This window comes from Struthio camelus, chromosome 20 (assembly GCF_040807025.1).
Source record: "Struthio camelus isolate bStrCam1 chromosome 20, bStrCam1.hap1, whole genome shotgun sequence".
NCBI lineage: Eukaryota > Metazoa > Chordata > Aves > Struthioniformes > Struthionidae > Struthio > Struthio camelus.
Window position 1 is genome coordinate 6234577 of NC_090961.1, and position 26120 is coordinate 6260696.

Here is a 26120-nt window from a genome sequence, read left to right on the forward strand (position 1 = left end):
CAAAACGAAAATACTTCCCCGCAACCATAGCAACGCAGAAATACTGAGGTAGCCACTGTTCAGCAAGGAAGGAAGAAATATTTTCCCCAAATCAAGGAAACTTTCTTCCGCTGACACGAAAGCATCTACACAGTTCTCGTCACTTCAAAATTTCCTGCGCAAAAAACCAAAAAGAAACAAACAAAAACCTTCTTCTGTTTGTTTCTATAAGACCAAATCACATCCCCATTTCGAGGAAGGAGAACACGGTGTCAAGTTAGCATAAACTCTTCTTAAGCAATCAAATGCAATGTGTGTGGATGGTGCCAGAAGATCTCAAGACACTTTTATAAACATAAATGAATTAAGCAATGACCCTATGAACTGACGGAGCATTATTTGCATTGCAAAAGACAACGAAACCAAGACACAGAGAAATTAGAGGGCAGAGCCAGAAACAGAGCTCTGATTATCTGATTCCTTGTTAAAGCCACTTACAAAATTTAATATATTTTAACTCAGATACGCTTTTCCTTCCTCGTAAACAGCTGTGAACGACTACTTGAGACTTCCAGGTACATAGGGAGCTTGTCTTTTGGGGAAAGACACCACATAAGACTGACAATCAAAACATTAAAAGTCTCTCTGAAATGCAGCTTTTGAATTTTATGTTGCATGGCTCACAGGCCACAGTTTTCCTTATTATACCAGCTTGTATCAGTGCGTTCATCTGTGAACAGGTCACCTTTGCCATCACCTGAACGTGAGGTATCACAGCACTACTTACTTTTCTAAGGTTTCTTCTGCTCTAAAGCAAGAATTGCACTGGTAACATCCTCCTTTCTTAGTTACAACTGTTTCAGGTATCACATATAGCCATAACAGAATCACGTTCTTCCACAAAATACCCAGTGGGAGGGCCTTGCTGATGTTATAGGCCTCTTTTCCAGGCCTACTGTGTAGAAAGAAAGGACTGCAATCAACCCAAATTGCCTAACTACGGATGAGGACAGGCGCACCACCTGAACTCTGTTCCTGCTGAAAGGAGATGAACAGGAAAGCTCAGAGATTTGAGCCTTACCTTGAGAGTCTTCACAGCCACTGTAAGGTTGTACTTCTTCCAGACTCCTTCGTACACCTCTCCATACTGCCCTCCACCGAGCTTGTGCTTCATCGTGATGTCAGTTCGTTCTATCTCCCATTTGTCATAGTTGGGAGACACTCCATAAATAGTGGGTTTATTGCGTTTGGGTGCTGGGTAGTGTAGAGTGGTGATGAGGCCATCCGCTACAGTTGAATGATGATGGACCAACTCTGCTAAAGTGTTGAAGCGGCTCTCTGAGGAGACATACAACTAGGGAGCAACGAGAAAGAGTAAGTTTATTCAAATAATGCACATTGGGGCATTTATGTAGAAACTACATTATAAAATTGGGACAGCAGCGTGTTGAATTACCTCTACTCGGCTTGCAATCCTATGAGCTCAACCCGCTCTGTAACTAGCTCTCAGAAGCTCAGAGCCAAGAAAGATCAATGCTTACAGCGGAAATCCATGGATTCAAGGGAAAACACATGGACTTTTCTGAAACAGGACTGAATTAATAATTGCAAAATATCATTAGATTGGCATGCTGTTGCTTAGAATGTCCTTTCTCACAAGGCTAGTCAGTAAAGATTGTGCAATATTTCTTGAAGAGTACGGGGTTGCCAGCCTCAGTGTCTTCAAGACATTACTATTTGGGTTATGACATTTTACCTGCCTAAATTCTCCTCGAAGTTTCATTAGCACGTTAGTGGCTTCCCTGCGTTTGGCCTAAGCTTCTGCATAGCGTTGTGTGAGAAGTTAGACCGCTAGTCTCTTCCTTTGTTGTGATGGGCACAGATTAATAACATACTTTAAGGTCTCTCTGGACTGAAGCGTTGCACAGGAGTAAAAGCATTACCTTTGAATGAGAGCCTGCTGCGGGGCATGGCAACCCGCGCTTTGTTGCCTTTTTAATATTTATGCCAAAGATGCACTTAGAGGCTAAAAACCTATTAAAGATACTAGACAAGTCACTCCTTTCCATGCAACCGTGTGTGCCCAGTTTTCCCACTCAAGGCCAGTCTTCCACTAGGGAAGGTGGCAAAAGCTAGAAACGTAATAAAAAAGTGACGTTGATAATACCTGAAGTACAAGGAGAAAACTCTGTATCACCAGTGCAACAACCTATGCTAGAGGCAGTACACGAAAGATGGAAGGCCTCCATGTCTCATGTAAAGGACCAAGGTCCGGCAAGGGACAACCTTGCAGAAATCAGCAGTGTGTTAGCCTTCTATATTTCCGTCCATGAAATATCACCTTAGGCACTAGGAAGAGTGCAATGCACTGGTCCTACTGTGCACATTATATGTAGATAGCTATGCTCAAATTTCCTGAATGCCTCTGACTTGCTGTATATGCACTGAAGGGTTCATCAGTAGTTGTGCAGTGGCCATCTGTCTGGGATTTTGAGGCCAGGAAGCTGACAGGGCTGCCAGGCATCCAGAAATCCCAGACTTAGGGCCAAATTCCACTTCTTCCACCTAGACAGAATTTTTGGATGGAAAAGGAAAATGCATCTGTGAAGCTCCAGCAATAAGTGAGCGTGCCCAACAGAAAAGAGCGATGCATTTGCAAGAGAGAAAAATGTCTGGAGGGAGAAAAAAAGCCCTCAAAGTCGAGTAGAGCCTCTGGACTGCAGCTTGGCAATTGCTGTATGGATGTTCCTTCTTTGTGGACATCTGTTTAGTATAGCAAACTCAAAAAGAGAGAATGAGAGGTACTGGAGAAGGTCAAATATCCTCAAGCATATGAGAGCACAGGGACTACGAGTAAGAAAAGGTGAGTGAAAAGAGCAGCTGTATCATCCAAGAAAGTCACAAAGTGGTAGAGCGTCTCCTCCCTCACCACCCCACTTGCCCAATTCTCCAGTTAAGTTTTTGAGAATGAGCTAAATGCTTAAGTACGGATAGTGATTATTACGGTTTGTCACTATTGGCAGAAACTGCCCATCTATGTATGTCATGGATTTATTTAAAAGCCATGCTGTAGAAAGGTAAAACGCTCAGCTCAGACTCACCGTTAACCCGAAAGGGCAAGGCACACAAATGAACAACAGCCCCACAGCCAGGTCCCCGCCAGGTGAGGCTGCTGCAGGGTGTATTGTGGCTGCTGGCTTTCAAGCTATCCCTTTATAACCGAACAGTGCTCTCTAACGTTTTTCTGGGAAACGAGCACTACATAGCATTTGGCATCCAAAAGAGGCAACCAAGAAACCTACCCTTCCTCTGATGTGGACTCATAGCTCCTGGTTAAAACGGCATTTCTTCGGAGGGCAGCAGTGCCTGAACGCCAGGGCAGGGGAGGACATGCACAGCGGCTAATCTTTCTATAAGCCACCTGAACAAACGCCAGGCAAGTAACTCCTCTGGTGGCAACACCGTTACTTTTGGACGCGCACATACGCTCAGAGTGGGGGGCACGCTAGGCTGGAGAAATCCACTTTCCCTTCACTCTTAATTTTTCTTTTGCTACATTTGCTGAGAGCAAAGCTCCTATGGAAACTTGTATCTCTAGAAAACAGAGGCATCCTCCTGGGGAGCACGTTCTCAATCCTGTACCAAAATGAGTCAAATATTCTTTTGGTGAAGTAACTAGATCAAATCTCATTCCAATACTATGATAAGAAAAACACCTTTCATGGGGGAAGAGGTGAAGTCACCTTAAAAACAGATGTTCTGAGAACAGAAAAGTGACAGCACACAAGAGGTTTTTACAGCTGCAAGGCAAGAACCAAACAGTTCTTATGATCACAAGCGTTAGCCAGTGGTCTAGCTAGCTAAAACAAACCATATCTGTTCGGGAACAATTTCTGGTACTAGCAGTTCATAAATTACATTGAAGATTAAAATCTGAAAGTATGGATGTAAAAAATTATGCTGAACTCTGGGATGACTTGGAAATATTAGGGAAGAATGCAAAAGGAAGCTGTCAATGCTTTTATGATGGCTTATATTTCATGATCTCAAAATCTCATGGAAATTAGAGGTAGCAGATATTCTGTGTGACAGATTAGATGACCTTATCACAGAAAGAAGTTAAATAAGCGGCAAGAGGTTTCACAGCAAACCCTTGGCAGGACGGGGGAACAGAACTCTCCATCACCCTGTCCAGGCCACAAAACACCACTCCATACTTTAACATCCATAAAGTTTTCCCTTCACATTAAAAAGAAAAAACACACATCCACCCATTACATGTACCCATTCTGCAGGCAGAGTTTCCTACACTCTCAGGGATTAAATCTGAACACGGACTCCTGAAGGCCTTACTTCCTATCAGCGCTAATGCAAACCAGAGTTACGTTGACGTGTTTAAATCTTCATCTGGAATTTGAGGCATGTATCACAAGAAGATGAAACGACGAGCAGCTATGAACGGCATGCTACTGCCGCAGCGCAGTAAGCCGCGTACACGCTCTGACTATTCGTTGCAACTGCCCTTCTCCATCGACCCCTTTTACCGAGGCTTAGCTCATACTGCTCGCTGAATAAATTCCTCGAGAAAGCTGTTCGTTGCTGCTAACCGTGCCCCTAAAGAGGTAATAGCCTCGATGTTTCTGCCGTGCATGAGGTTACATAGGAGGCTCGTGCAGTTTGCTTCCTGGCTACGTTGCTGACATACTATCCAGGCAATTTTTGTGTATCGCCAGCCAAACTGTGACCCTAGCCCAGGGGCCAGGGGCTCCAGGCTGCTCTGCTTGTGCACATTAGCTGCTCATCCACAGCTTCTGCCATCAGACCACCTCTCTTTTTCTGTTAACGCTGACTGCTGTGTAACTAGGGTGGGTAAACTGATGCATGCTGACCTCCAACGCATCCTTAAGCTGAAGGGATTCCTTCCCCCCAAAGTCAGCAGAGAAAATTAAAAAGTCCACACACAAAAAAAAAATCCACAAAGACCCATGATAAAAGGGTGAGTCTGCATCCAGCTAAACCACTGGAGCCTCCAAGAGGAAACAGGAAGAGAGCCAAACAAGACACAGAGCCCTGGGGTCCGAGAATAACGGGATTTTAAGAAGCGGTTGGACAATGCTGTTTGTTCAGTTTGGTTACTCAGTAGGAGGCTTTGCCGCAAGTACTATCAAGTCAGGAAAACCAAGTCCTCTGTACCATGGAAGTGGTTTACCAAACGACTAGCTGCCCTGTGCCAACCAATCAAGAAATGTCATTTTTAATGCATTCCCCTCAAAATTTAAGAAGGTGGTCCAGAAGAAGATGACCCATCGAATTGGGAGGTAAAGAGAAAATTCCCTGAGGGTTTTTTGTTTTTGTTTAAGTTGTTGAATCCCAATGAGTTCGGTTTTAAGTGGTGCTGAAATGAAGACATGCTCACCTTTTCCCAGTCCCTTCAATATTTCTTTAGAAAAAAATGGCTGAATAAAGGCTGTGCTCCGCACAGCACATTTCCATGCCAAGCAGCAGTTGTTCCACATCTTTTTGTAATACCTCTTGCTCCTGATACCGTATACTCTTAGGCACATGACATGATCCCACCAGAGCCACTCATCCTAACTGTAGTGCGTGCAGACACTGAATTCCTCGGACAGCCAGACTAATCATCTAGCAGGCTGCGAAGGCCCCGGGTGCTCAGGGAGTTGCAGGTGGGGGCTGTCCTTGCGGAGAGGCGTGCATTGCTGCGCAGCGGGTAACAGAGGATGACACCAGCAGCTCAGACCGGCAGGACCTTGGCCAGGCAGTCTGCGTTTCATGGAGGGAAAGCACTGATACCAGCTGTTTTCTTACCAACTCCCAGGCTTTGGCAAGTGGGGATAGGGTGACTGAGAGCCGTGTCCCCCAGCTTGGCCCGGGGACGGAGCAGGACAGCAGAGCTGTCAGGCTGCCGCAAAGCCGGCGCCGTGTCTACTGCTCGGCTGTCGCACGTCACGGCCCCGTTCGGTAACGCAAATTGAAACCAATGTGGTTTAACACGCCAGTGCTCGTGGTGCGGACCTGGCAAAGCCGGGTAAACCCTTCGGCAGGGTTGCGAGGCTTCGGCAGAGGAACGGGGAGGACCGTGGCTACCTCTTCGTTCACCCCAGCGGGACTGCTGAAGCCCGGAAGTCAGAGCTCTCCGTCACTGCTGCCTTTTCTACTACTTCTGGATTTTGCGTTTCCAATCACCATCAACCGCGGAGCTGTTTTAACCAATTGTGCTGCCCTGCACCTTTTCTCAAAGGCACCAATTAAAGCAACCGTGTGGAGAACGAGCAGTTAACCTGGCTAACACAGACCTTAACTGATTGTCGTAGCTCTGCAGAACTGTTTTTTTGGGGGATAAAAACAGCTTTGCCAGGACGAGAGCCTTCATACGCCAAACCCTTATAGAGCTAAAATGGGGAACACGTGCTGTAATATTACGGACAACGTGTTTATTTACAGGAGGCCCTGGCTCAATACGCTCACAAGTAAGCATTGCTCATTTCCCAGCATCAATTTGAAAGGAAGGAATATCAGCTACAGAGATGGGAGGAGGAATAATATTCCAGATTGCCACATAGTCCTCAGAGTATGCAGTATGTGAGCATCCCACACTGCTGATTCCGAGCACAGAGCATGTCTACGCAGGAAGAAAAAGCACCATCACTTGGAAGTATGTTGTCCGAGAGGACATGCCCAGAATCTTCTCAATTACAATCTGTTGCAGAAGTAGATAAAAAGTATTTCATTACTGAATAAAATCTGGTCATCTTAAAGATTTTAGAATGATGAATCTGATTAATAGGAAACAATATGTACTCATTACCTACATTCTTTTAGTAAAGATTTTTACTCAATACTGACATTGCTGTACTAAAGATTTTGCTGTCATCTACTGCCGTGAGAAGAATAAAGCTTTCATGGAACAAAGGAAAATTAGCCACGGCAGGCCACCACTACGCTTTTTTTTGTTATTTGTTTGTTTTTAAATTTTTTTAACGGCACAGAATCTGTCAACTACTAGATGCTAGCAAAAAGGGCCTCAGTAGCCACACTCCAGATCCACACTACAATATTTGTACAGGATTTAAGGAGTCACTGCTTAAAACTAATTAAAAATAAAATTTTCCAAAATCAAATGCCAATAGAAAAGTTTCCATGAAATTCAAATAAAAATCTGCAAAAAATACACTTTGAAGCTAATACTTCCCTGCAGCATCCACAAGCAAGGCATTGCAACACTACTGTAGCACACAAAAAACTGAAAGAAAAGAAGAAAACTAGAAACTGTGCCTGTCTAAAAGCGAAAGCGCCCACTCTGTCTTCACTGTTCATGTGAAATATTGTAGAGAAATCAAAGTAGTAGTTAACAAATTGTGAGGAACAGTTCTAAAGTCAGTCTGTCTCTAATAGTTAGAGGATTATTAGGGACAGGCAGAGACTTGTCTGATTTGACAGTCTCTCAAGTCCAAGAGATTATTTTTTGAACATACAGGATGAAAATTCATCCTTAGAGTATGCTGTTAATAATATCTATAGCATTCACCTCTGACGTAACTCTAATATCTTCGACCTTAAAGTGTTTCACCCCTGAGCTGTGTTATACCTCACTGGAAGTTTGCTAAAGGAATAAACCTGTTTCCTCATAGTTTTGACAGAATATTACAGTTTATGACAACTATAAATGATGAATATTGCAATTCGTGTTCAGAACTGCACAATTCAATTGTTACTACTTGACCTTGTAAAGTCAGCGGATAAAGTACACCAGCAAGCTTTTCTTTTACAGTCTGGATAGCGTGCTGCCTACCTTTCCGTCGGACGCAGTGTTTATTCTGTAGTGGTACACCCTTCCTTCGTATCTCAGCGAAATAGATCTCTGTCCTGGACTGCTCTCACTCTCTCGCACGAGAAAGCTGCCATTGATTCCACTACTCAGAAGGTACTCGGCAGCGTTACGTGACACTGGTCCGTGATACCAGGAATGTTTCTCCAAGCTATTCACCGGGGTGATGTAGTTGCTGGGGACCCAGCCTTGTCCATTCTTAGTTTGGGCCTCACACCATTCCCCATTATGATTGTAGCCCAGGACACGGAGCTTTTCACCTTAGCACAACAAGAAAATATAACTATTAGACTTGGCAAAGCTGTGAGCCGAGGACAAAGATGAGTTCCTGCTGGCTTGCAGATCACTAAATAATCTCCTATAGGAACAGATATCTGACTGAGCAGGGAGCGTGTGCATTTCTTTAAGCTTGAGTGGACCCATCAAAGCAAAATAAAGTCACACGCATGCTTCAGAGCTCGTTAGACTCTCACGCCGTTCTACAGCGGTTCTGATACTGCTGGAACTTAAAAAAGAATCCAGGAAATTATACTTGAAATGAGTTGGCTTCACATAAATAGCAAAAAATCATTTTGATTAGCAAAGGAAGCAGATGCGACTTGGAGTACACACAAGGGGCAGAAGGACTGAGTAAGAAAACACTACATCTCTACAATCATTTTTCATATAGGAATCACATTCAGAACAATTACAAGGACAGAGGCCAACCTAAAATCAGCGTAGTTTGACTTCTCAGTTAAAATTCTTGCTCCTAGCGGAGACCTTAGTTTTGGCAAACAATTTCTTGTCCCACACAAAACCTCAGACAGTTTTAACCTTTTAAAAGGTTATGACTTTGTGAAGTATTTGTATTTGTTTAAGAAGAATTCCCACAGTAAAAAAAATTCCATAGGGTTTAGTGTATAACTCAGCTGTTCCATAGTGGTTTCTCCTACGTCTTCTCACACATCCCTACCACCGTTCTGCCCAGCTGCCTTACCTTTAGTTATGCTGAGGGTATTGTCCCCGCTCGCCACAAAATCATACAGTGCAACAAAGAGATGGGGGTCATTTTCGCTTGGACAGGACAGCAGGTTTTCCTTGGAGTTCCAGCGAGCTGCTTCACTTAGACCTTGGGGCTCAAAATCAGATACTACCGGCCTCTGAAGGGCTTCTGGAGGAGAGAGACAAAGAGGAAAAAGCAGGTTCACTTTTGCTGATAAAAGCCATCTGGTTAACCCATGCACTACATTCTTCTAATTTACATCGTTCCTTGAGACATGCGGCCCTCATGTTTCAAAAGGACAAAAATGGACAATTCCTTAATGCAAATCTCCTGCCACATACACAGCCCGCACCCGTCCCAGAGCCGCGTGCAGCCGGGCTCCCACCGACCTTCCTGCAACACGCAGCCCCCGGCGCCCAGATACAGGGGACAGGGAAAGTCCCTCTTTCCGCCTCCAGTAAGTTTTGCTCACATAGGCTGTTTGCTGCCCTCTAAAACCTTTGGCTCATGCCCAACTACTGGAATAGTTAGATTTAAAAACAAAATCAAAAAGTTTTTAAAAGGTAAATCTCTTAATTATCCTATAAATGAAGTCTGTGAATTGTGAAGCACAGAGTCGGGGAGGGCAAGAGTTATAAGTAGATATATACAGAAGTAGATACGTAAGTACTTCTGTAGTTCATAATTATTTTTTAATCGTTTCTCCTCTTATTTGAGTACAAGGCTGTGCGCTTTTTGCTACTTTCTCTCTCAAAAGCAGACTGCAGCTGACAGTTTGCTTAGCACAACGTGCTCTGTACATTTGCGGGAGTTTTGAGATGTCTCAGGAGAAAAAGATTGCTAAAAACTGAGTTTCGCAGGTAAGTAAACACCAGTCGCCAAAGCTTTTTGTACACCGCAGCATGTGGGGCGTGTAATATTCAGTAAGAGCAGTGAAAAGCCAGGCAAGTCCAAGTACAGAGGGGAATTTTATGCCACTCGCTCCTCCAAAGCCCTCCGCACGGACTGCAGGGGAGGGAATGAACCCAGGATAATAAGTCGTGAAAATCTTTTTTTGGAGGGCTTGTTTTCCATCTGGATTAAGTTCATCGATCTAGGTCACAACAGAGTGCATCAACAATTGCGTCAGTGCAACGAAGGGACAGAGCGCTGCAGCGGGGCAAGGAACAGGAAACGCACTGTTGTGTCCTACTGCTGCGCTGTGAAATTATTCTTCATTACTCAGCATCAAGCCCCGCCTGCTCCCTACCACTCAGCACTAAATATCCTTTCTGTGCAGGGACATGTAGCGGGGATCTGGAAGGAGGAATCCTAGGCCAAGTGTCTTTGACCTTGTCATGTCAGTTGGGAGTGCAGCTTTCTATGACTTTTAACTCTTTTAACTAGCAAGGAGCTGCACGGTAGATGCAATCACAGCACAATATTTTTGTAACACTACAGCTTACTTGGTCTCAAGACCTGGTATAAGCTGTACCAGTACACCAGTGATAAACCAAGATGGCCAATACCAGAAAACCTTTGGAAGCCAAGCGTGGATTCTGCACAAGCTCAGAATAACAATGGGGTAATACCCCAAAACAATAATAAATCTGATTATTTTCTAAGTGTTGGCAGTAAAAGTGCCACTATTGATCAACAGACAACTTGGCGTCTTCAACGTGTTGTCGAGATCACCAACTGGTAAAGGCTCTCCGTGCGATCGTTTATGGACATGAGTACTACTGTGTTCTTTGGAAATGGTAAGATCACATGTGTGGGCAGAGAGCAAAAAAGCAAATGTACACTCTGTTAGGCCTGTTTTCCTAGCCAAACCATATCTGTAGGGAGATATATTTACATAGTGAATCAGAGAAGTCAAATAATACTGCTTTATAAACTATTCCAGTGGTCATACCACAGTGATTTCTTTCCCCCCTGCCCAAACACCTCTGAAACCTTGCTTTCCCCTCCTGCTTTCTGCATGAGAATACATCTTAACCCTCTGGCTTGGCTTCAGGAAGGACAATGCAAGACAGAAACAGAAAATCCACTTTCAGAAAATTAAGCTGTAATCATTTTACCATGAAAACGCTTTGATCCTGTCAAGCCCATTAAGCTCCCTTATCAAACACAGGGCGCTGCAGTGACTGGAGATACGCCAGGGAGAGTTACATCACCAGTAAACACCTGGAACAGACAGACAGCAAAAGAGCTCCAAGTAGCAGATACACATCAGTGAGGAGCGATGCTGTGATGCTCTCCCCCATATATGGTACAAAACAGGCCATGCTACATGGTGGGACGTACCGCAACCTCAGGGAGGAAGGAAAATGCCTCCCCCACTGGGGACTGATTCAACAGGAAGGCAGGAAATCCAAGGCAGGCTCCCCTCCAACTGCCCGGCGATCGCAGCCTCGCAAAGGACTGCTCACGCTCGGCCGCGAATCGGGATGCGGGAGCAAAGCCAGCAGCTCCGCCAGAAGCCCTCCCTCGTGCCCGGGCCGCTGCGACGCTGGAACTGACTCACCGCGCGCAGATGCCAAGTTACGCGCTTGGTTGCGGCCCATGAGACAACGCTGTGTCAAACGCTGCAAACACCCCCAAGTCGTGGCGCGAAAGTCGGAGAGGCGGGATTTGCTCGCTGACATTCCTGCGAGCACTGACTCAGTGACAACTGTCTGCAAACCCGGTGACCTGCGAGAGCAGGGCTATTGCGTGAACTTGATGAGAACTGCTAAGCTGGAAAACCACATATGTTCCCCACTACGCCCACAGTACGCAGCACGTAGATAGGAGCAGTACCACGCGCTTCCCCTCCAACCAGCCCTCAGGAGACGCATGCCATGCGGCAACCGCCCCGAGCAGAAGACTATGACGGGGAGATGCAAGATCTCACTCTGCGGTAAGGGCTGGCATTTCCAAAAGGTAGGAGACCAAACTTAAAAGTGAGGGTGGGGAAAAAGGGCGACTGTATTGAGCTTAAAGGACAGCCAGAAGGGAAGGATGAGGCCCTGAGCCAACAGGGAGGAGTGCATAAAAGCAATCAGGATTGTAGCAACTTGAGCGTAGCAGAAGCCTGATGGACTGTGATAAAACACACTTGTAAAGGTCTGGGCCCCAGGAGGAGGGTATTAACAGATTCAGGACACGAAACCACGAAGCAAGAGATCCAGATAGGACGCGTCCATCTGGGTGCCGCGTACAGCCAGCTGTCAGCAGTATTTAGCCTTCCTTGAGTTATTCCCTAGTAAATTTGCCCAGAAATTGCAGTTCTTTAGCACAGGAATTACACGCTGCCGTTCATACATGTTGAGGGGCTGCTCCCCAACACCGTAGCTTCTTCACTACTGATTGTAACTACAATTTTAAGAGTACTGCTGATCTCTTCAGCGAGCCAGATTCCTCCTAGTAAGTCAGCCCTGCTGCCGCGCCTGCAGGACAGCGTCCTCGGGCAGCAAGGAGGCAGAAGCGAGGTGTCATCTCAGCACCGTCACTCCTTCCACACATCCGTTTTGGCCTCTGCCCTGCCCCATCAAGACCGTACTTTACTACTGGGATCATACCGTGCTCGGGATGACACCTTGATTCCTGGGAGGAGTCCAAAGGCAATGCCGTAATTCAGTTCCCCACTACAGCCACCTAAACGACTGCTCTTAATTAAGCTGGAGGCTATGAGCAGACTTCAAATAACTTATTTTGAGGAAGGCATTCGGCACAAGAATTTCTTAATTTCCCCCCTAAATCAAGTGGGTTTTTTTTTTTTTTTAAAAACAGGAGATACTTCCGTTTGTACACTAAAAGGTTTTGTAAGTGTAACTCTCTCTTGCTAATTACTGTTTATACCAGGTGATGAATTGGTGTTAGGGAACACGTAAAAAGATCTCGGCTATGAAGAATTCTGGTCCAGACCAAAGCAAGAAGATTTCCTTAATAATTTAAGTGCAGGGTTGGAAAACGGGCAGAAGCACAGAAGTACAGTAAGCTCCACAGCTGACTGCTGGGCAGTCCCGAGGGAAGGAAGAGACCTCCCGTCTCCCTTCAAAACAAACATCCTGTGGTCTTACAAACTGCCCTGGCATTTTTTCCACAAGGTTTTCTGAGCGAGGGAGCACAGAATACATTTAGTAATCTCCTCGGAGGTATGGCAAATTCTGTCCAAAGCTTTTCCTCTTTCCTTGCGTTCCCTCTATTCTCCCCTCCCCCTGAAGAAAAGCCGTGGTGAACGGCAGAAGAGCTGCGCAGATCTCCTACGTTCACACGCTCCCAATCCGGCGCGCATCCGATAGAACAGCCCAGCGATTTCCTTCGTGGCCGCTCACAGATTCCCTATGCCTGACGGAATCTGGATTAAGAAAATATACGTCTCTGTAAAACAGAGCCTTCCCAAAAGGAGGACGGTTTCGTGTTTTACCTCAGACTCATCCCCCTCAGCGAGGTCATGCTCAGCCTGTCCTGCCACCCGCTCCGCAGCACCGGCTCCTACAGCCTTCTGCAACAAAGGCCAACGCCGCAGCTTGGGCTGTCGGCCGCTGTTTGCAAAGTCCGCTTCACAGAATCACAGAATCGTTTAGGTTGGAAGGGACCTCTGGAGATCATCTAGTCCAACCTCCCTGTTCAAGCAGGGTCACCTAGAGCATATTGCCCAGGATCACATCCAGACGGGTTTTGAATATCTCCAGCGAAGGAGACTCCACCACCTCTCTGGGCAACCTGTTCCAGTGCTCTGTCACCCTCACAGTCAAGAAGTTTTTTCTCAGGTTCAGATGGAACTTCCTGTGGTTCAGTTTCTGCCCGTTGCCTCTCGTCCTGTTGCTGGGCACCACGGAGAAGAGGCTGGCCTCATCCTCTTGACACTCCCCCTTCAGATACTTGTACACGTTGATGAGATCCCCTCTCAGTCTTCTCTTCTTCGTTACAGTCAGCCCAAACGACAGATGATCGCATTTGAAATATTATGTACTTCTCTAGTAGGACAAAGAGCTGCAAAACCAGGTGCAGCCTCTCTCAGCCTCACCGGCTCCGTTCGCGCTGGGCCAGGCTCATTCGTTCCGCCCCGTTCCCACCTCCTGAGCGAGGCACCTTCGTCCCCCAGGCAGGCGACACCCCCTCGGGCACACTCCCAAACCCCCACCCCAGCTCTCTAAAAATTAAAAACCATGTCGACTGCATGCAAACACGCGCACAAATTCAACTGCACAGCAAGCCCAACTAGCACAGTTTGCACTAACTGTGAGGAGCTGCAGAAGGCAGTGCAGCAGCCCCAGACCCCAAATCACGTTAACGACAGCTGGGCCCACCCTAGGTACCCTTCAGGGAGACCCAGCAGCATCCGCACAGAGAAAAGGCCATCTGTGGCTTGCAGAAAGGGGCCCTCACTGGCAACCACAGTGTTTCATCTTGTCTGACACCAAGCATCTCTAATGATGTGGCTTCTCCCTCTCCCTGAAGGATTATTCTGGTGTTTTGGTTTTTTGGGGGAAGAGGAATGAGTTCACTTTTACATTAGTCTGCAAGTTCCACTTGAAGTCGTTCATTGAGTTTTTTCTGTACATAACCCCTTAGCGACATAGTAAATATCATCTTTCTCCAACTAGCTAATCATAGTTGTAGATCTAAAGAGTGGAGTAGTGGATATGGCAGAAATTTGGATTTTATTCCCAAATCTGCTTCTGAACTGTTGCCTGACCTTAGATTAGACCCTCTGGGAGAGGAAGGAGGAAAACAGTAACTGGGATCCAACTGAATTTCAATGACAATGGTGCATTTCTGAAACCTTTACCTTAAAATTTTTGTTCGGGTTTCCTTACTTACGCAACTACTTCCTTAAGAAGTAGTGAGGTTTGCCCATTTCTGAGCCCCGGGGAGGGAAAGCACCACACAAGAACCACAGAGATTTAGTTACAGTCCCCCATTTTGCTAAGCAGCTCCAGACTGTTCAAGGCAGTACGAACATGTCCGTGGATGATCAGTTTTAGGTCTGAAGAGAGCTATAGCTCTTCTCATGAAATGATAATACTTTCCTTACCACAACCCATGGGAAACGACAGCAAGCCCTGTCGGCCAGACTTTTAATAAGGATGGGACAGGCAAAAAACACTGGAGCAAGGGTAAAACTGCAGCAGGCCATTATGAAGCCAGAAATGTATATGAAAGCAAGAACTCTACTGAGTGATGGTGGATGAGAGGCCAGGAGGTGAGGAGCAGAAAACAGACAAGAAAGAGAGAAAACAAACAGAAAGCATTTCCCTGGTGGCAGCAACACCTACTTAACGTGCTCTTTCTTCCAAAGAGATTCGCAGCAGAGCTACCTGCTGATCCCAGTTACACTAGGAGTAGAATGGAGGGTTTTGGTATCGCCAAGATCTGGACAGGGTTTGAAACATGCCCAACTGCATGAAAAGCAACTCTCCAAGGACAGACAATGACTGCGGGCTGCTGCTCCTCCCTGGGCCGGTCTACTGTGACAGTAACAGGACACACTACCAACAGACACTATCCGCATAATCTGACAGCAGGCAGTTGAGCAATCATTTCAGTTACCTTAGAAAACAAAGGGCTTTACTAGCGCACACAAAACAGTTTAACTTTTGCAGAGAACAAGTGCAGGTTTTAAACAAGGTTCCTGCTTTTCACTGGCAAAGCAAGCCCAAAAAGGCAGCAAGACTATTTCAGCCCCTATTTGGGACATGGACACGTTCCGTTTTCCAGATCAGATTGGCAGCAATACTTGCTGTGCCTCTTCCCTTCTACTCTTTACCCTTTCTTGGTGTGAAGTAGGCAAGGAATTACACGCTTTGGCAAAGGCAAAAAGGAGGAAACTGATGGCACAAAGTTCCGATTTTTCGCATTTAAAACTAATATTTACTAGTGGGGAAAAAAAGTGAGAGCAAAAAAAAGTCCATCTTAAACATCAATGAGCAATCTTAATAATCATTAGAACCAGTTAAAAAAATATTTTTGACCAAGTTAAGACAGTCTTCAAGGTCTCAAGTCAGCAAAACACTAACACACGACACTTGGACCTTCAGCGAGCAGGCAAGCCCATGTGAATGCAGCAAAGCACGCTGCAACAACAGCTAGCATCTGTCCTCTTTCCGCAGCAATACAAAGAGGACTTTGCAAACAATCCTCCTTCCTGCAAGCTAATAACATAGAAGTTAGGATCAGAAGAGGACCACCGTGAAAAAAAAAATTTCTGATTACTTGGTCCACAGACATGTACATCTACATGTCCTTGATTCTCAGTCAACTTTCTATCAAGATTTTGGACCTCTTCTATGAAACCTAACCTCACCAGAATATTTTCATGAGCGTGTTTAAAAATAAAATAAACATAGATTTGATTTTGTTACAGTTGCATGCTATTTACCGAGCAAACACTGCTGCATTTTTGTTATCACATGGAAACAAAAAGAAGAAATTGAATTAGGCAAAATTGCATCTGACTGGCTGGATCTGGTTTTCCATGCAACTAATGGTCCTTTCAGCCTCTAAGCAGTTATCTTAAAGGTCTCAGAGTCTATAAGAGTAAAGAAACTCTCAGCTTTCTCCTCGTGTCCTCAAGAGCTTCCCATATTACTAAGATAACAAGAGCACAGTTAAATCCTCCAATGATATCACCATAATCTCCTTAATCTTTTCAGAAGCTTCAGTGAGGCTGTGCTGCGACGCGAAGGGGAACGGACGGCTCGGGACACATTGCCTACACGGATGCATGAGCAACAGTCCATAGTTTGCGGCCCTTGACACATGAGGCCTTCTCCTCGTGATTTGCCAGCCCAGCTTTGTTAGGACTACAAGATTCAGGGAGGATATGCAGCTCCTGCCAAAATTACCAAATCCACATGAAAAAAGTACAGATTTTCACTTCTCTCTCTGCTTCCTAAGAGATACAGAATTAGTCTATTATGGTGGGTCCCGAACTGCCTACGTCCGAATCGACCGCCACAGCAGGGCAAGAGAAAGCCCGAAGGCTGCAGCTGCGGTGTTTGCTCGTCTTTAACAGGATATTTGGATGCTGGCTTAGGTTTTGCCCCACGCTGAGCTGAGAAACAAGACTGCGCTACTTTGGTACGAGATCATTTAAAAGTTGTTTCAATGCTCGTTTCCCTTCCCATCAAATGAAACAAGGATATAACCATAACGTCAGAGAAACTGAAGGTGAAAATATCACAGTATTTATTGTGTTAACTTGATATGGCCTATACAGAGCAAGTCAAGCTATGCTCTAATCCTATTATGCAACGGCACTGCAAAATGGGGAGGAGGAGAGGGGGAAAAGGGTTCAGCCCATTTCTCTACCACGGTTGTAACACACACCAATACAAGAGAAAATTTGCAAAAGCAGTCAGGGTAACACCCCTGTAACATCATCCTTTAGCACTCACTTTTGCCGGGAAGAGAGGCCCTGAAATGCTCTGCCTATTCTCTAAGGGCTGGGTTGAAAGATCCAGCTGAACAAAAAGGGGGCCCAGCAGCGCTCAGACCTTCTCCTGAACACGCAGCACAACCATGCTTGAGACACAAATAGAGGTTTTATAGCTCTAAAAGTTCAGAGAAGGAATCAGTCCTATGCACACAGGAAAGCTCAAAACTGTTTTGTGCATCCACTTCCCCCCCCCCCCTTTAGGTGCCTCAAATCATGCTTTAAATAAGCACAATTAGGATTGTAAAAGACAGAAGAAAAAGAGAAAAAAAGTGCTTTTGGTAACTGTCTGGCTGATTTTAGACCACAGAAAACTATGCAGAACCACTAAACGCATCTGATAAATACAGACTCTCGATAACGAATTGCGCCAGCCTGGTTTGCTGTGTGAGGCCATTTGTAGTTTTTGAGATTCCTAAACCATGAATTTATGAGGAACATTTCTCCACTGAATATTCGAGAGTTGAGCAACAGCTACTTGTGATAGGCCAAGCGAAATCAGGTGGTTGCATTTCTTTTCTCTGATTTGATGAGTTAGCAAAGTACTTCTGGCATGCAGATTATTTTCGCTGAAGTAACATCCAGAAACACAAAAGAAGTTGAAGAATGCATTGCACCGCTCGCTGTACAAACCCGCCGGGAAGGACTACCCTTCTGCGAGGCTGGGGCGGGGGGGGCAGCCCAAACCAGCCCTTATTAGAGAAGGGAATAGCAGCACGGCCGAACCAAAGGAACTATAATCTCTATTGTATGGATGGGAAACTGAGGCACACCGAGTTCAAGTAACTCGCTCAAGGTCACACAGAGCATCAGGGCCAAGCAAAAGCCGGTCTGAAGCTTGCCGGTCCTAACTCAGGGCCTCTGTCAGGGCTTTCAGCTCTCTTTAGTCACACGCATCAACTTAAATTTCAGTTTCTATACGTAATCCTGGGCGTGACACAAGAATTCACCTTTTAAAAGCAGTCAGGCTAGTAAATTCAGTTGGATGAATGCCTGGGGAAAGCAAACGTGATACGGGATAACCAGAACAAACGAAAAGACTACAAACTAACAGACGCAGAAAATATTTTGCTGTATTTAACAAGCAGATGGACTCATCTGAATTTTCTCCCTGAGCTTGGAGTTGCTTTGCCATCCTGCCCTTTCACTTCCAAAATAAGGGAGAGCCTTCTCCGGGCAAAACCAAATCCGAGGGCCTGGAGAGATGGCTCTGTTTATTGGATCGGCAGTAGATCACTTGACATTTTACAACCATAAATGGTAGAGCCGTGTTCCCTTTGTATACCGTCCTTAATGAAAATCACCTGGTTTTGAAGGCGCGTACACCATAGGGCTCCCTCGTCCCCACACGCGAGAGCCCAGCCTAAGCTCCTTAGTTTGTCCTGGGAAACAAAAAGCCTCCCCCAACCAGCCCCAGCTCGAAAGCAAAGGAGAGGGGGAAAAAAAAAAAAACACACTAATTTCTGGTTGGGATGGCGAAGCGCGCAAGCCGCCGGCGGCCCTCGCAGCGCCCCGGCGCGGTGTCGCGCAGGCGAAGGGTCTCCAGACGGCCGGGCCGCCCGCGGCCAAGCCAGCACCCAGCACCCGCTGCCCACGGCCCCGCTCACCTTCCAAATAGCAGCTGGAGGAAGAGGAAAGTCCTTTCTTCGATTTGCAGCCCACCAATTTCAAGCAAATCTCCAACATTTTCATTTGTTAGCGTTTGGCCTCAGCTTTCTGTTCTGCCTTCCCCCCCCACTTCAGCTTCTCTCGCGTCGCAAAAATTATCCGGTTTGGGGAAAAAAAAAACACCTAAAAATCCAGCAATCTAAAACTATTAAGAGGATGAGCCCGAGAGGCGGAAAATCCTCGGGGCCCGTCTCTCCTGTCCCGGGGAGTCAACTCCAGCCATCTTCCCCTTCTCCTCAACTCTTGGGGCCGGGGGGTGGGGGAGAGGAAAATTTAAAAAATAACAAAACAAAACAGCCAACCAAGTTGGAAAGAGTTACTTCTCGCGGCGGCGGCTGCCCCTGTTTGCCATTCCTGCCCGCATGCTCGCCGGCCGTCCGGCACTTTGTGCGGGCAGAGCCGCAGCCGCCGGGGCCCCGCTGCCAACAAAGGGCCTCCTTCAGCCCCGGCCACCCGCTCCTGCCTCCATGACATCAGGCCGCCAGCAACGCCCTCGCTCCTTAACCCTCCTGCTCCCAGCCGGGCCGCCAGCGCGGCCCCCCGCTCCCCCGCGCCTTCCGGCACGCCGAGCGCAAAAAGCCACCAGGAGGAAAAGCAACAAGTTTTCCTGGCCCGGAAAAAGCCGCCGCGGTTTGGGAGCGGGGAAAAGGAAGCGAGAGGCGTTTCTGCACGAGGGGAGAAAAAGCCGAGCTGGCTCTTAACGCCGCTGCTCTGTTGTAGCTGGCGCTTTGCACAGAGCCGTGTTAAAAGCTAACAAACGCAAAAGCCAAACTCTGCCAAGAACGTTATTTTGCAGTTTGTTACGGGAACCGTTTAAACGCTACACCTTGCAACCGCGAGAAGCAGCCCGACAGCTACTCTCACCCTTAAACAGCGTGCACAAGCTGCCGGGGAGCTGGCGGTCCCTCCCCAGAAGATGCAATTCTGGCATCTCTCTGATAATTACAACCACATAAATTCACATCTGGACTGATGCTTTACGCTAGCTGCATACTCCTGTTACACAAGGGGCCAAAAGCAATCTTTCCCCCACAAGTCTGGCCTTTCATTTGCAGGTTTCTCAAGACTACATCTTATTTACTGCTCTCCAGTTTTATATTTTTGATACAATTGCTTCCTAGCATTATTGCGTGTCTCCTTTCTAAAACAAGCACCGCTTTTGTTAAAAATATTTATGTTGCTCTATAAAACAGGTAGAAAATTGGGTGTGTCTGCATTTGTCTCATTAAAAATTCCCTTTCGAGCAGCATTTCCCAAATCATGGGCTGTTTTTACTCCTTGGAGCAAGAGGTGCTGGGGGGTTCACCGCTCATTAGGGGTGCGGAGCAGAGAGGCTGGCGAAACGGCCCCGGGAGCCAAACGCATCGCAATCTCCACTGCGACGTGCGGAGCACTTGGTGTGTCACACGCAGGATCAACAAGCCAGCACATCTTAGTTTTTGTCCCTGAAAACTTCCCTCCACATCTGACAGTTTATCTTGGCAAGGCTAAACTAGTGCTCTTTTGCCCTCCAACGTTTTCAAACATTTAATACTTTAGGGGAAACTCTGCACACTTCCAGCATCTGAGGACCATGCATCTGAGACAGCAAACACTGCTCAGACTCTTCAAACACTGTCTTACAGCATTACTTTGCCTCAGTCTTCTGATCCTTGGGGTGCACTCTTTAAAGACAGCTTGGAAAAAAACATCCAGCTCTCAATCCATACTAAACTGCAGCAAGAGCATTTGCATTTTTTTCCTAAACGGCACTAGCCAGGCCATTTCTAGCAGAGAAATGCTTACGATAAGGACAACGTGACAGTCCAAGTGGTTTCACCTTTTTTCTCAAAAAAGACGGCTGAACATGGATATCCCCATTTGACAAAGTGGGAAACACAGAACTTAAAAACTTGCTCAAATTTAGACAGTCCGGAGAAGAGCTGAGGCTACGTATGCAAGCCCGGCACTCTGCGCATGCACTACAAAGTAATGCAACGATGCAGTTCATCCCAGGCGCTCCCTTCCTCCCTCCACTTCTGGAGGAGGATTTCTATTTTATGGAAGTAGAAAAGTTTCAAAAGAAACCAACGCTTATCTACTTGTTCCCTGCCCACCAAACTTCACAAGACTCTGAAGAAATTAATTGTGTAGAACATTGAAAAAAGAAGAGTTAAATGCAGATTTTGAGGAGAAAGGTTATATAAACCACAGGAGGAGCTCAGTTATCGCGTGTTTAGGCCCAGTGTCCTGTTAGGGAACTGGGATGAAATAACATCTTTAGAGCAGACCAGAGATCCTACATGCTACTTCTTTTCCACGTGACAAGCATCTCTGTCCTGCTTCTCTTTCAACTGCAGCTGTAGGAATGCAGAATTCCAGTAGGATTACACTGGCATTATGAAGGGTACCCCCCATTAACACCACCCGACCACTATGATTAAGGCTAATACAATGCGTGCCAGTAGCATTAATAGAGATTACACTCCTAATGAACTCCTGGGGTTCCTCTTCCCAAAGAAGAATGCATCACTCCAATTAAATTAACCCACTTGCTGAAGAATCTGACTGTAGGAGAAATGCATCCACTCAGGGAACTAAACACAAAGAGCTATCCTGGGATAACTCCCTGTGTAGATAAACCCTTCAATTAATTCCCTTTATTTTTCCCACCCAGACAAGCTTGCGTGGTCCCTCTGCTACAAACTTCAACATTTCCACATTTGTGTCATGGCAAACTAGGCTGAGAGTACTTTGGAGCAAATACCCTCTTCGTTTACTGTGTGCCATTAAACAAACTGGTGATACAGGAACAGAAGCCATATTGGTAGCGTCACACGGACTCTGCTACCCTTACGGCAGACAGCTATTAATCCCTTTTACATTTGTTTGCCATATACACATCTTAGAATAAAATCAGTCATGAAAAGCATGCAGACTTTTGGACTGCACAGTGACTGATGCAACCTTTAGCTAAGTCTGCTACAGAACAGCAAAACAACGTAGGTTGGAAGAGGACTCCGAAGGTCTCTGCTTCAACCTCCCGCTTAAAGAGGGGCCATCTTTAAAGTTAGCTCACATTGTTCCAGGGCTTTTCCAGCTAAGCTTTAACCGAGTCCACAGCTTCTCTGGACAGCGTGAAACAATTTCCCTTGCTGCAAGTTTTAACAGCCGCTTCTCCTTTTGCTGTGCGCCTCGGAGAAGAGCCTGGCTCTACCTTCTCCGTAACCACCAGGTTATGGAGAGCAGTTAGGTCCCTTTGGCTTTCTTCTCCCTGCGTTGGGGGACCCTGTCTCCCTCAGCTTCTTGCCAGGCATCGCGTGCCCTCGCCATCCTGGTGGGTCCAGTGCAATCCCAGACGCCGTTAGCCTTCACTGTTTACGCTCATACAAGAGTATAAACCTATTTAGATCACCTTAATGTTGGAGCTCCTAACAGACAGCTGTTTTATTCCTTACTTTCTTAGCTACCCCACTTATGAGTACATTTTTTTCCAAAACGAGAGCAATCACACACATGCATGACAGCAGCAGTGAAAGGACTGGACACCATGAGCAGAAAGTGAGTTTTGGCATTATCCACTATGTTAGCAGCTGGAGTGAATTTTGCTGTGATAACACTAAAAGCAGCTTGAGTGCTCTGCACCCATTTAAAAGCAAAGCTTAATCTTATTTAAAAAACCTCTTCTGATACATAGAAAGATAACAGAATTTGAAACCTCAAGCACTGGGCAGTTTTGGTAGGCACATTCAACTGTCTCAGGATGAAAAAGGTCTACTGAAGGAGAAGCAGCACAAACTAGCGGTTAAAGCAAAGGAGTAAGCTTTAAAAAAAAAAAAAAAAAAAAAAAGAGCAGATTCTTGCTTACAGTTGCAAAATACCTGTGCCTTATCTTCCTCTTCTGTAAATGCAGCCAAGGATTTCCCCAGAGGCGCTAGAGAGGACTAACTCACTACGGTGTGTAAAGCACTCGCTATCTCTGGATGTACGGAGCAACAAAAAACAGAATCACCTCATTCGTAAGATGTGTTTTTCTTATTAAATAGTAAGGGTACTAAGCATGATTTTGGGCATTCACAGGCTACTGTCTTTATGATTAAAATAGGTTCGTGCCAGAGAACACTACCATACTACACGGCTCTCTTCTGATGACATCTTTCACATAGTGGAGTAACATCTTCTAACACCATTACCTGATTACAAAATGTATGTGTATATGAAAATGATCAAAGAAATCTATGTTGAAATATATGAATGACCACAGCATGTGCTCTTGACACAGCTGTAACAAAGCTGGGCTTTGATCCCAGAGCAAATGCTATATTGCCTGTTTTCATGGGGGCTGGGCCAGCTTTGTCGGACAGATTCTGATTTTCTTTTGGGTTCTCAAATACTTTCTCATTAAACATCTCTGTCCGTTCTTAGATGCAACAGGCCAAACTTTTGGGACGATATTGATGTACTTGGTAGCAGCTTTAAAATCCCAGCTACTCAGCTACTCTACCTTTTTGGCATGCACAACACTCTTGTTTGAAAAGTCAAATTTGTAAAACTGTTTGCAATGAATACAACTTCAGTGGGCAGTGCACGTTCAGCAATGAGAGCTCTACTATGGTATGACAAAGAAAGCACTGCAAAATCTGAGTCTAAAATTGGCAGAGTTAAAGCTAGTGCTCATCATACACCCAGCCCATTAAAAGCCACCTCAGATTTAAACAATTGTCTCACGTCAAACACCTCTTAGTTTTGATAACTGTTCATTGACACCTTGTAACAACTCAAAGCTACAAGCGCAAACAAGTCTTTCAGGTTGCTCAGACATTCTCTGCTTACTTAGCAGTGACAGCACTGCACAAAAAGGCAATTGCAGTCATGATTTATTAGTAATGCCTGCCACATAACAGGTTGAGGGTGAGAAAAAATCCTTTTTCCTGTTTTCACATAAAAGGACTACCTAAGCCCATTAAACCTTCCAAGTTTGTTCACACAGCTAAGGAGAAAGCCCAAGCCACCAAGATACAGAAGAATCGCTGGCTACCACTTACTTAACCTGAGACAGGCACTCACTAGTGTCTACAGGTCTCTAATGCATCTCACCAGGGAAAACATCCAGGGGCCTGGCAATCACAAGAGACATCACACATGGCTTAATATACCTCACAGATGCTTTATTCTTCGGTTCAGAAGTAGAGATTGAAGGCAGAACAGAGACTGTTTTAATGGAAAAATTTACAGCGAGTCCCCACTTTCTCAATCTCCTGGCAATAATGCATATGGTTCAATCAAATTAGCACATTTAGGTTTTGTTAAATTTAGCATCGTCCTGGTGATCAGTAGGGCCACTGGTGTTGTAACACACGCCCCAACAAACAAGGCTCAAGTGTTTTTCACTACTCTGCCCAGAAACCTTGCTCAGACACAGATCACTGCAAGCAAGAAGATGTATAACTCTATTGCTGAATTTCTCCAGCACAGTCCTATGTCACACACCCACTCCATCTCCTCTCCATTGATGCTGCTATTGTCTGTTTTCTTCCACCTTTTTAAAAATACATCTGTCTTTTCCTTTCAGTTCATGTACAAACACTTTTATAGAAATCTTTCCTCTACCTTTCCACTTAAGCTCTTCTCAAAGTTTAGCTGACTTATTTACAATAACTCACATGACTGCTAGTTAAAACAACACATTAAAACCAAAAGCCTCTTACAACTACTCTGACCACCTAGAGTAGATACTAACACCCCCCCCCTCCATACACACACACACAATGCCCATGTCAACTTGAATAAAGGCTAGTCACCACTGAGGGCAAAGGGTGTTTTCTGTCCTTCAGAAACCATCCAGCACATTGTGACTGGCCCTGCAAGAGCACAGACAGAGAGCAGCACACACACAATGAAATATTCACAATTTTGGCACCTAGACTCAGCAAGTGCCACTCTCATGGGAAGAGACTCAAACAACAACAAAAAAGGCAGGTTACAAAGAGTCCACTGTACACATCAACTGAAAAACAGAAGATTTTGCAATACAGTATTTGCATTTGTTGTTTTTTCTCCTTGATTTAACAGATGTTTGTTATTTGCAGTCTTCAGGACTGAAGAAGTCAGTTGAAAAATGGTAGGATTACTGACACGGGATGTTAAACTATTTGAAATTCCTTTCAAGCAACAGGGCAGAATCCTTGTTTTTAAGGCAGTAACAAGATCAAGGGTACTACTAAGTTCCTGTAATGGTGACTTGTCTTCATGATACTCGTGTAAGCAAGCAAGATGGGTTGTCAGCTCCAAAGAAAACTGCTGAGGTATAAGCACTGAAAGCCTGCAAGGTTAAATCCAAGTCAGAAGGGGCTCTTCACAAATGACTGAAAAAGTTTTTGGCCTCTTCCGTTAAAAGCTTGTTGAAACATCTGCAGGCAAAGAAAAAGAAAGCAGCATCTTGCAATGTTTAGATATGATAAAAATAGAAGTTTACCTTACAGACACAAACACACACAAACTCCACTTATTGTTATATTGTCTGGCGAGTCTGTTAAGATACATTGTGAAAGAGGGAGGGGGGACTGAGAGTTTCTGCGTGATGGGTAAAGTCACCTCACTTTAGGGAGTCTATTGCAGTACGTTATTTTCTGCCAGCCCACAGAAGAGAGATGTTAACGACAGCCAGGGCACAAACAGAAACCATACATCCTCCGAAAGCATCAGAAAATAAATTTTTGAAAAGTTGTTTTACTAAGTACTGCCTCAGATTTTGAGTGGGAGCATTTCCATATTTTTTTTTTTTATTAAATGAAGAAGGAAGGAAATAGAAGTGAAAAAGTGAAGTTAAAACAAGCAGTTAAAGCGGGGAGTTCAAAGCCGATGACTGCACGGAAGGACCATAACGTTATCTCGGGCAATTCTGAGCACGTCCGCAGGAAAAGGCAGGAGGACCAGCAACACGCGGTCTATCCCTGGCAGTAACTAAGTAGTTAATTTCTTCCATTCAAGAGCTGAAAAATCTGCCAAAGCAGAAGACCAGGCCTAAGAGATCAGATTACATATGGGGAGGGGGTGGAAGGGGAGAAGAAGAAAAGAAAACAAGTATGCTGAACCACTGCGCTGTATTGGCCCCAGCAGGGACTAGGAGGAACATGGAGGAGCCAGTATTTACCCAGCACTATCTCCAGGGCAGCTGCAATGGGCTGTGAACATACCCACTTTCTTGTTATTCAAACCTCCTCATTCAAATTACAGTCAGGAACATCAGCCTGGACTGA

At 45.5% G+C, this 26120-nt stretch overlaps 1 protein-coding gene across 4 annotated transcripts in view; it reads right to left on the reverse strand.

Moving 5' to 3' along the window:
- ABL1 (ABL proto-oncogene 1, non-receptor tyrosine kinase) overlaps nucleotides 1–26120 on the reverse strand; it is an 84692-nt gene that overhangs the window by 15868 nt on the left and 42704 nt on the right. The window contains exons 1-5 of one of the 4 annotated variants that reach the window (XM_068915365.1): nucleotides 18822–19390; nucleotides 10871–10976; nucleotides 8805–8978; nucleotides 7790–8085; nucleotides 1061–1333 (exon numbers count right to left, since the gene is read on the reverse strand). In XM_068915365.1, coding sequence (XP_068771466.1) covers nucleotides 1061–1333; nucleotides 7790–8085; nucleotides 8805–8978; nucleotides 10871–10901 — 774 coding nt within the window. In that variant the 5' untranslated portion in view covers nucleotides 10902–10976; nucleotides 18822–19390. Of the gene's footprint in view, nucleotides 1–1060; nucleotides 1334–7789; nucleotides 8086–8804; nucleotides 8979–10870; nucleotides 10977–18821; nucleotides 19601–26120 lie in introns of those variants that run through there. The other 3 variants (XM_009665789.2, XM_068915364.1, XM_009665788.2) reach the window with 3 other exon arrangements.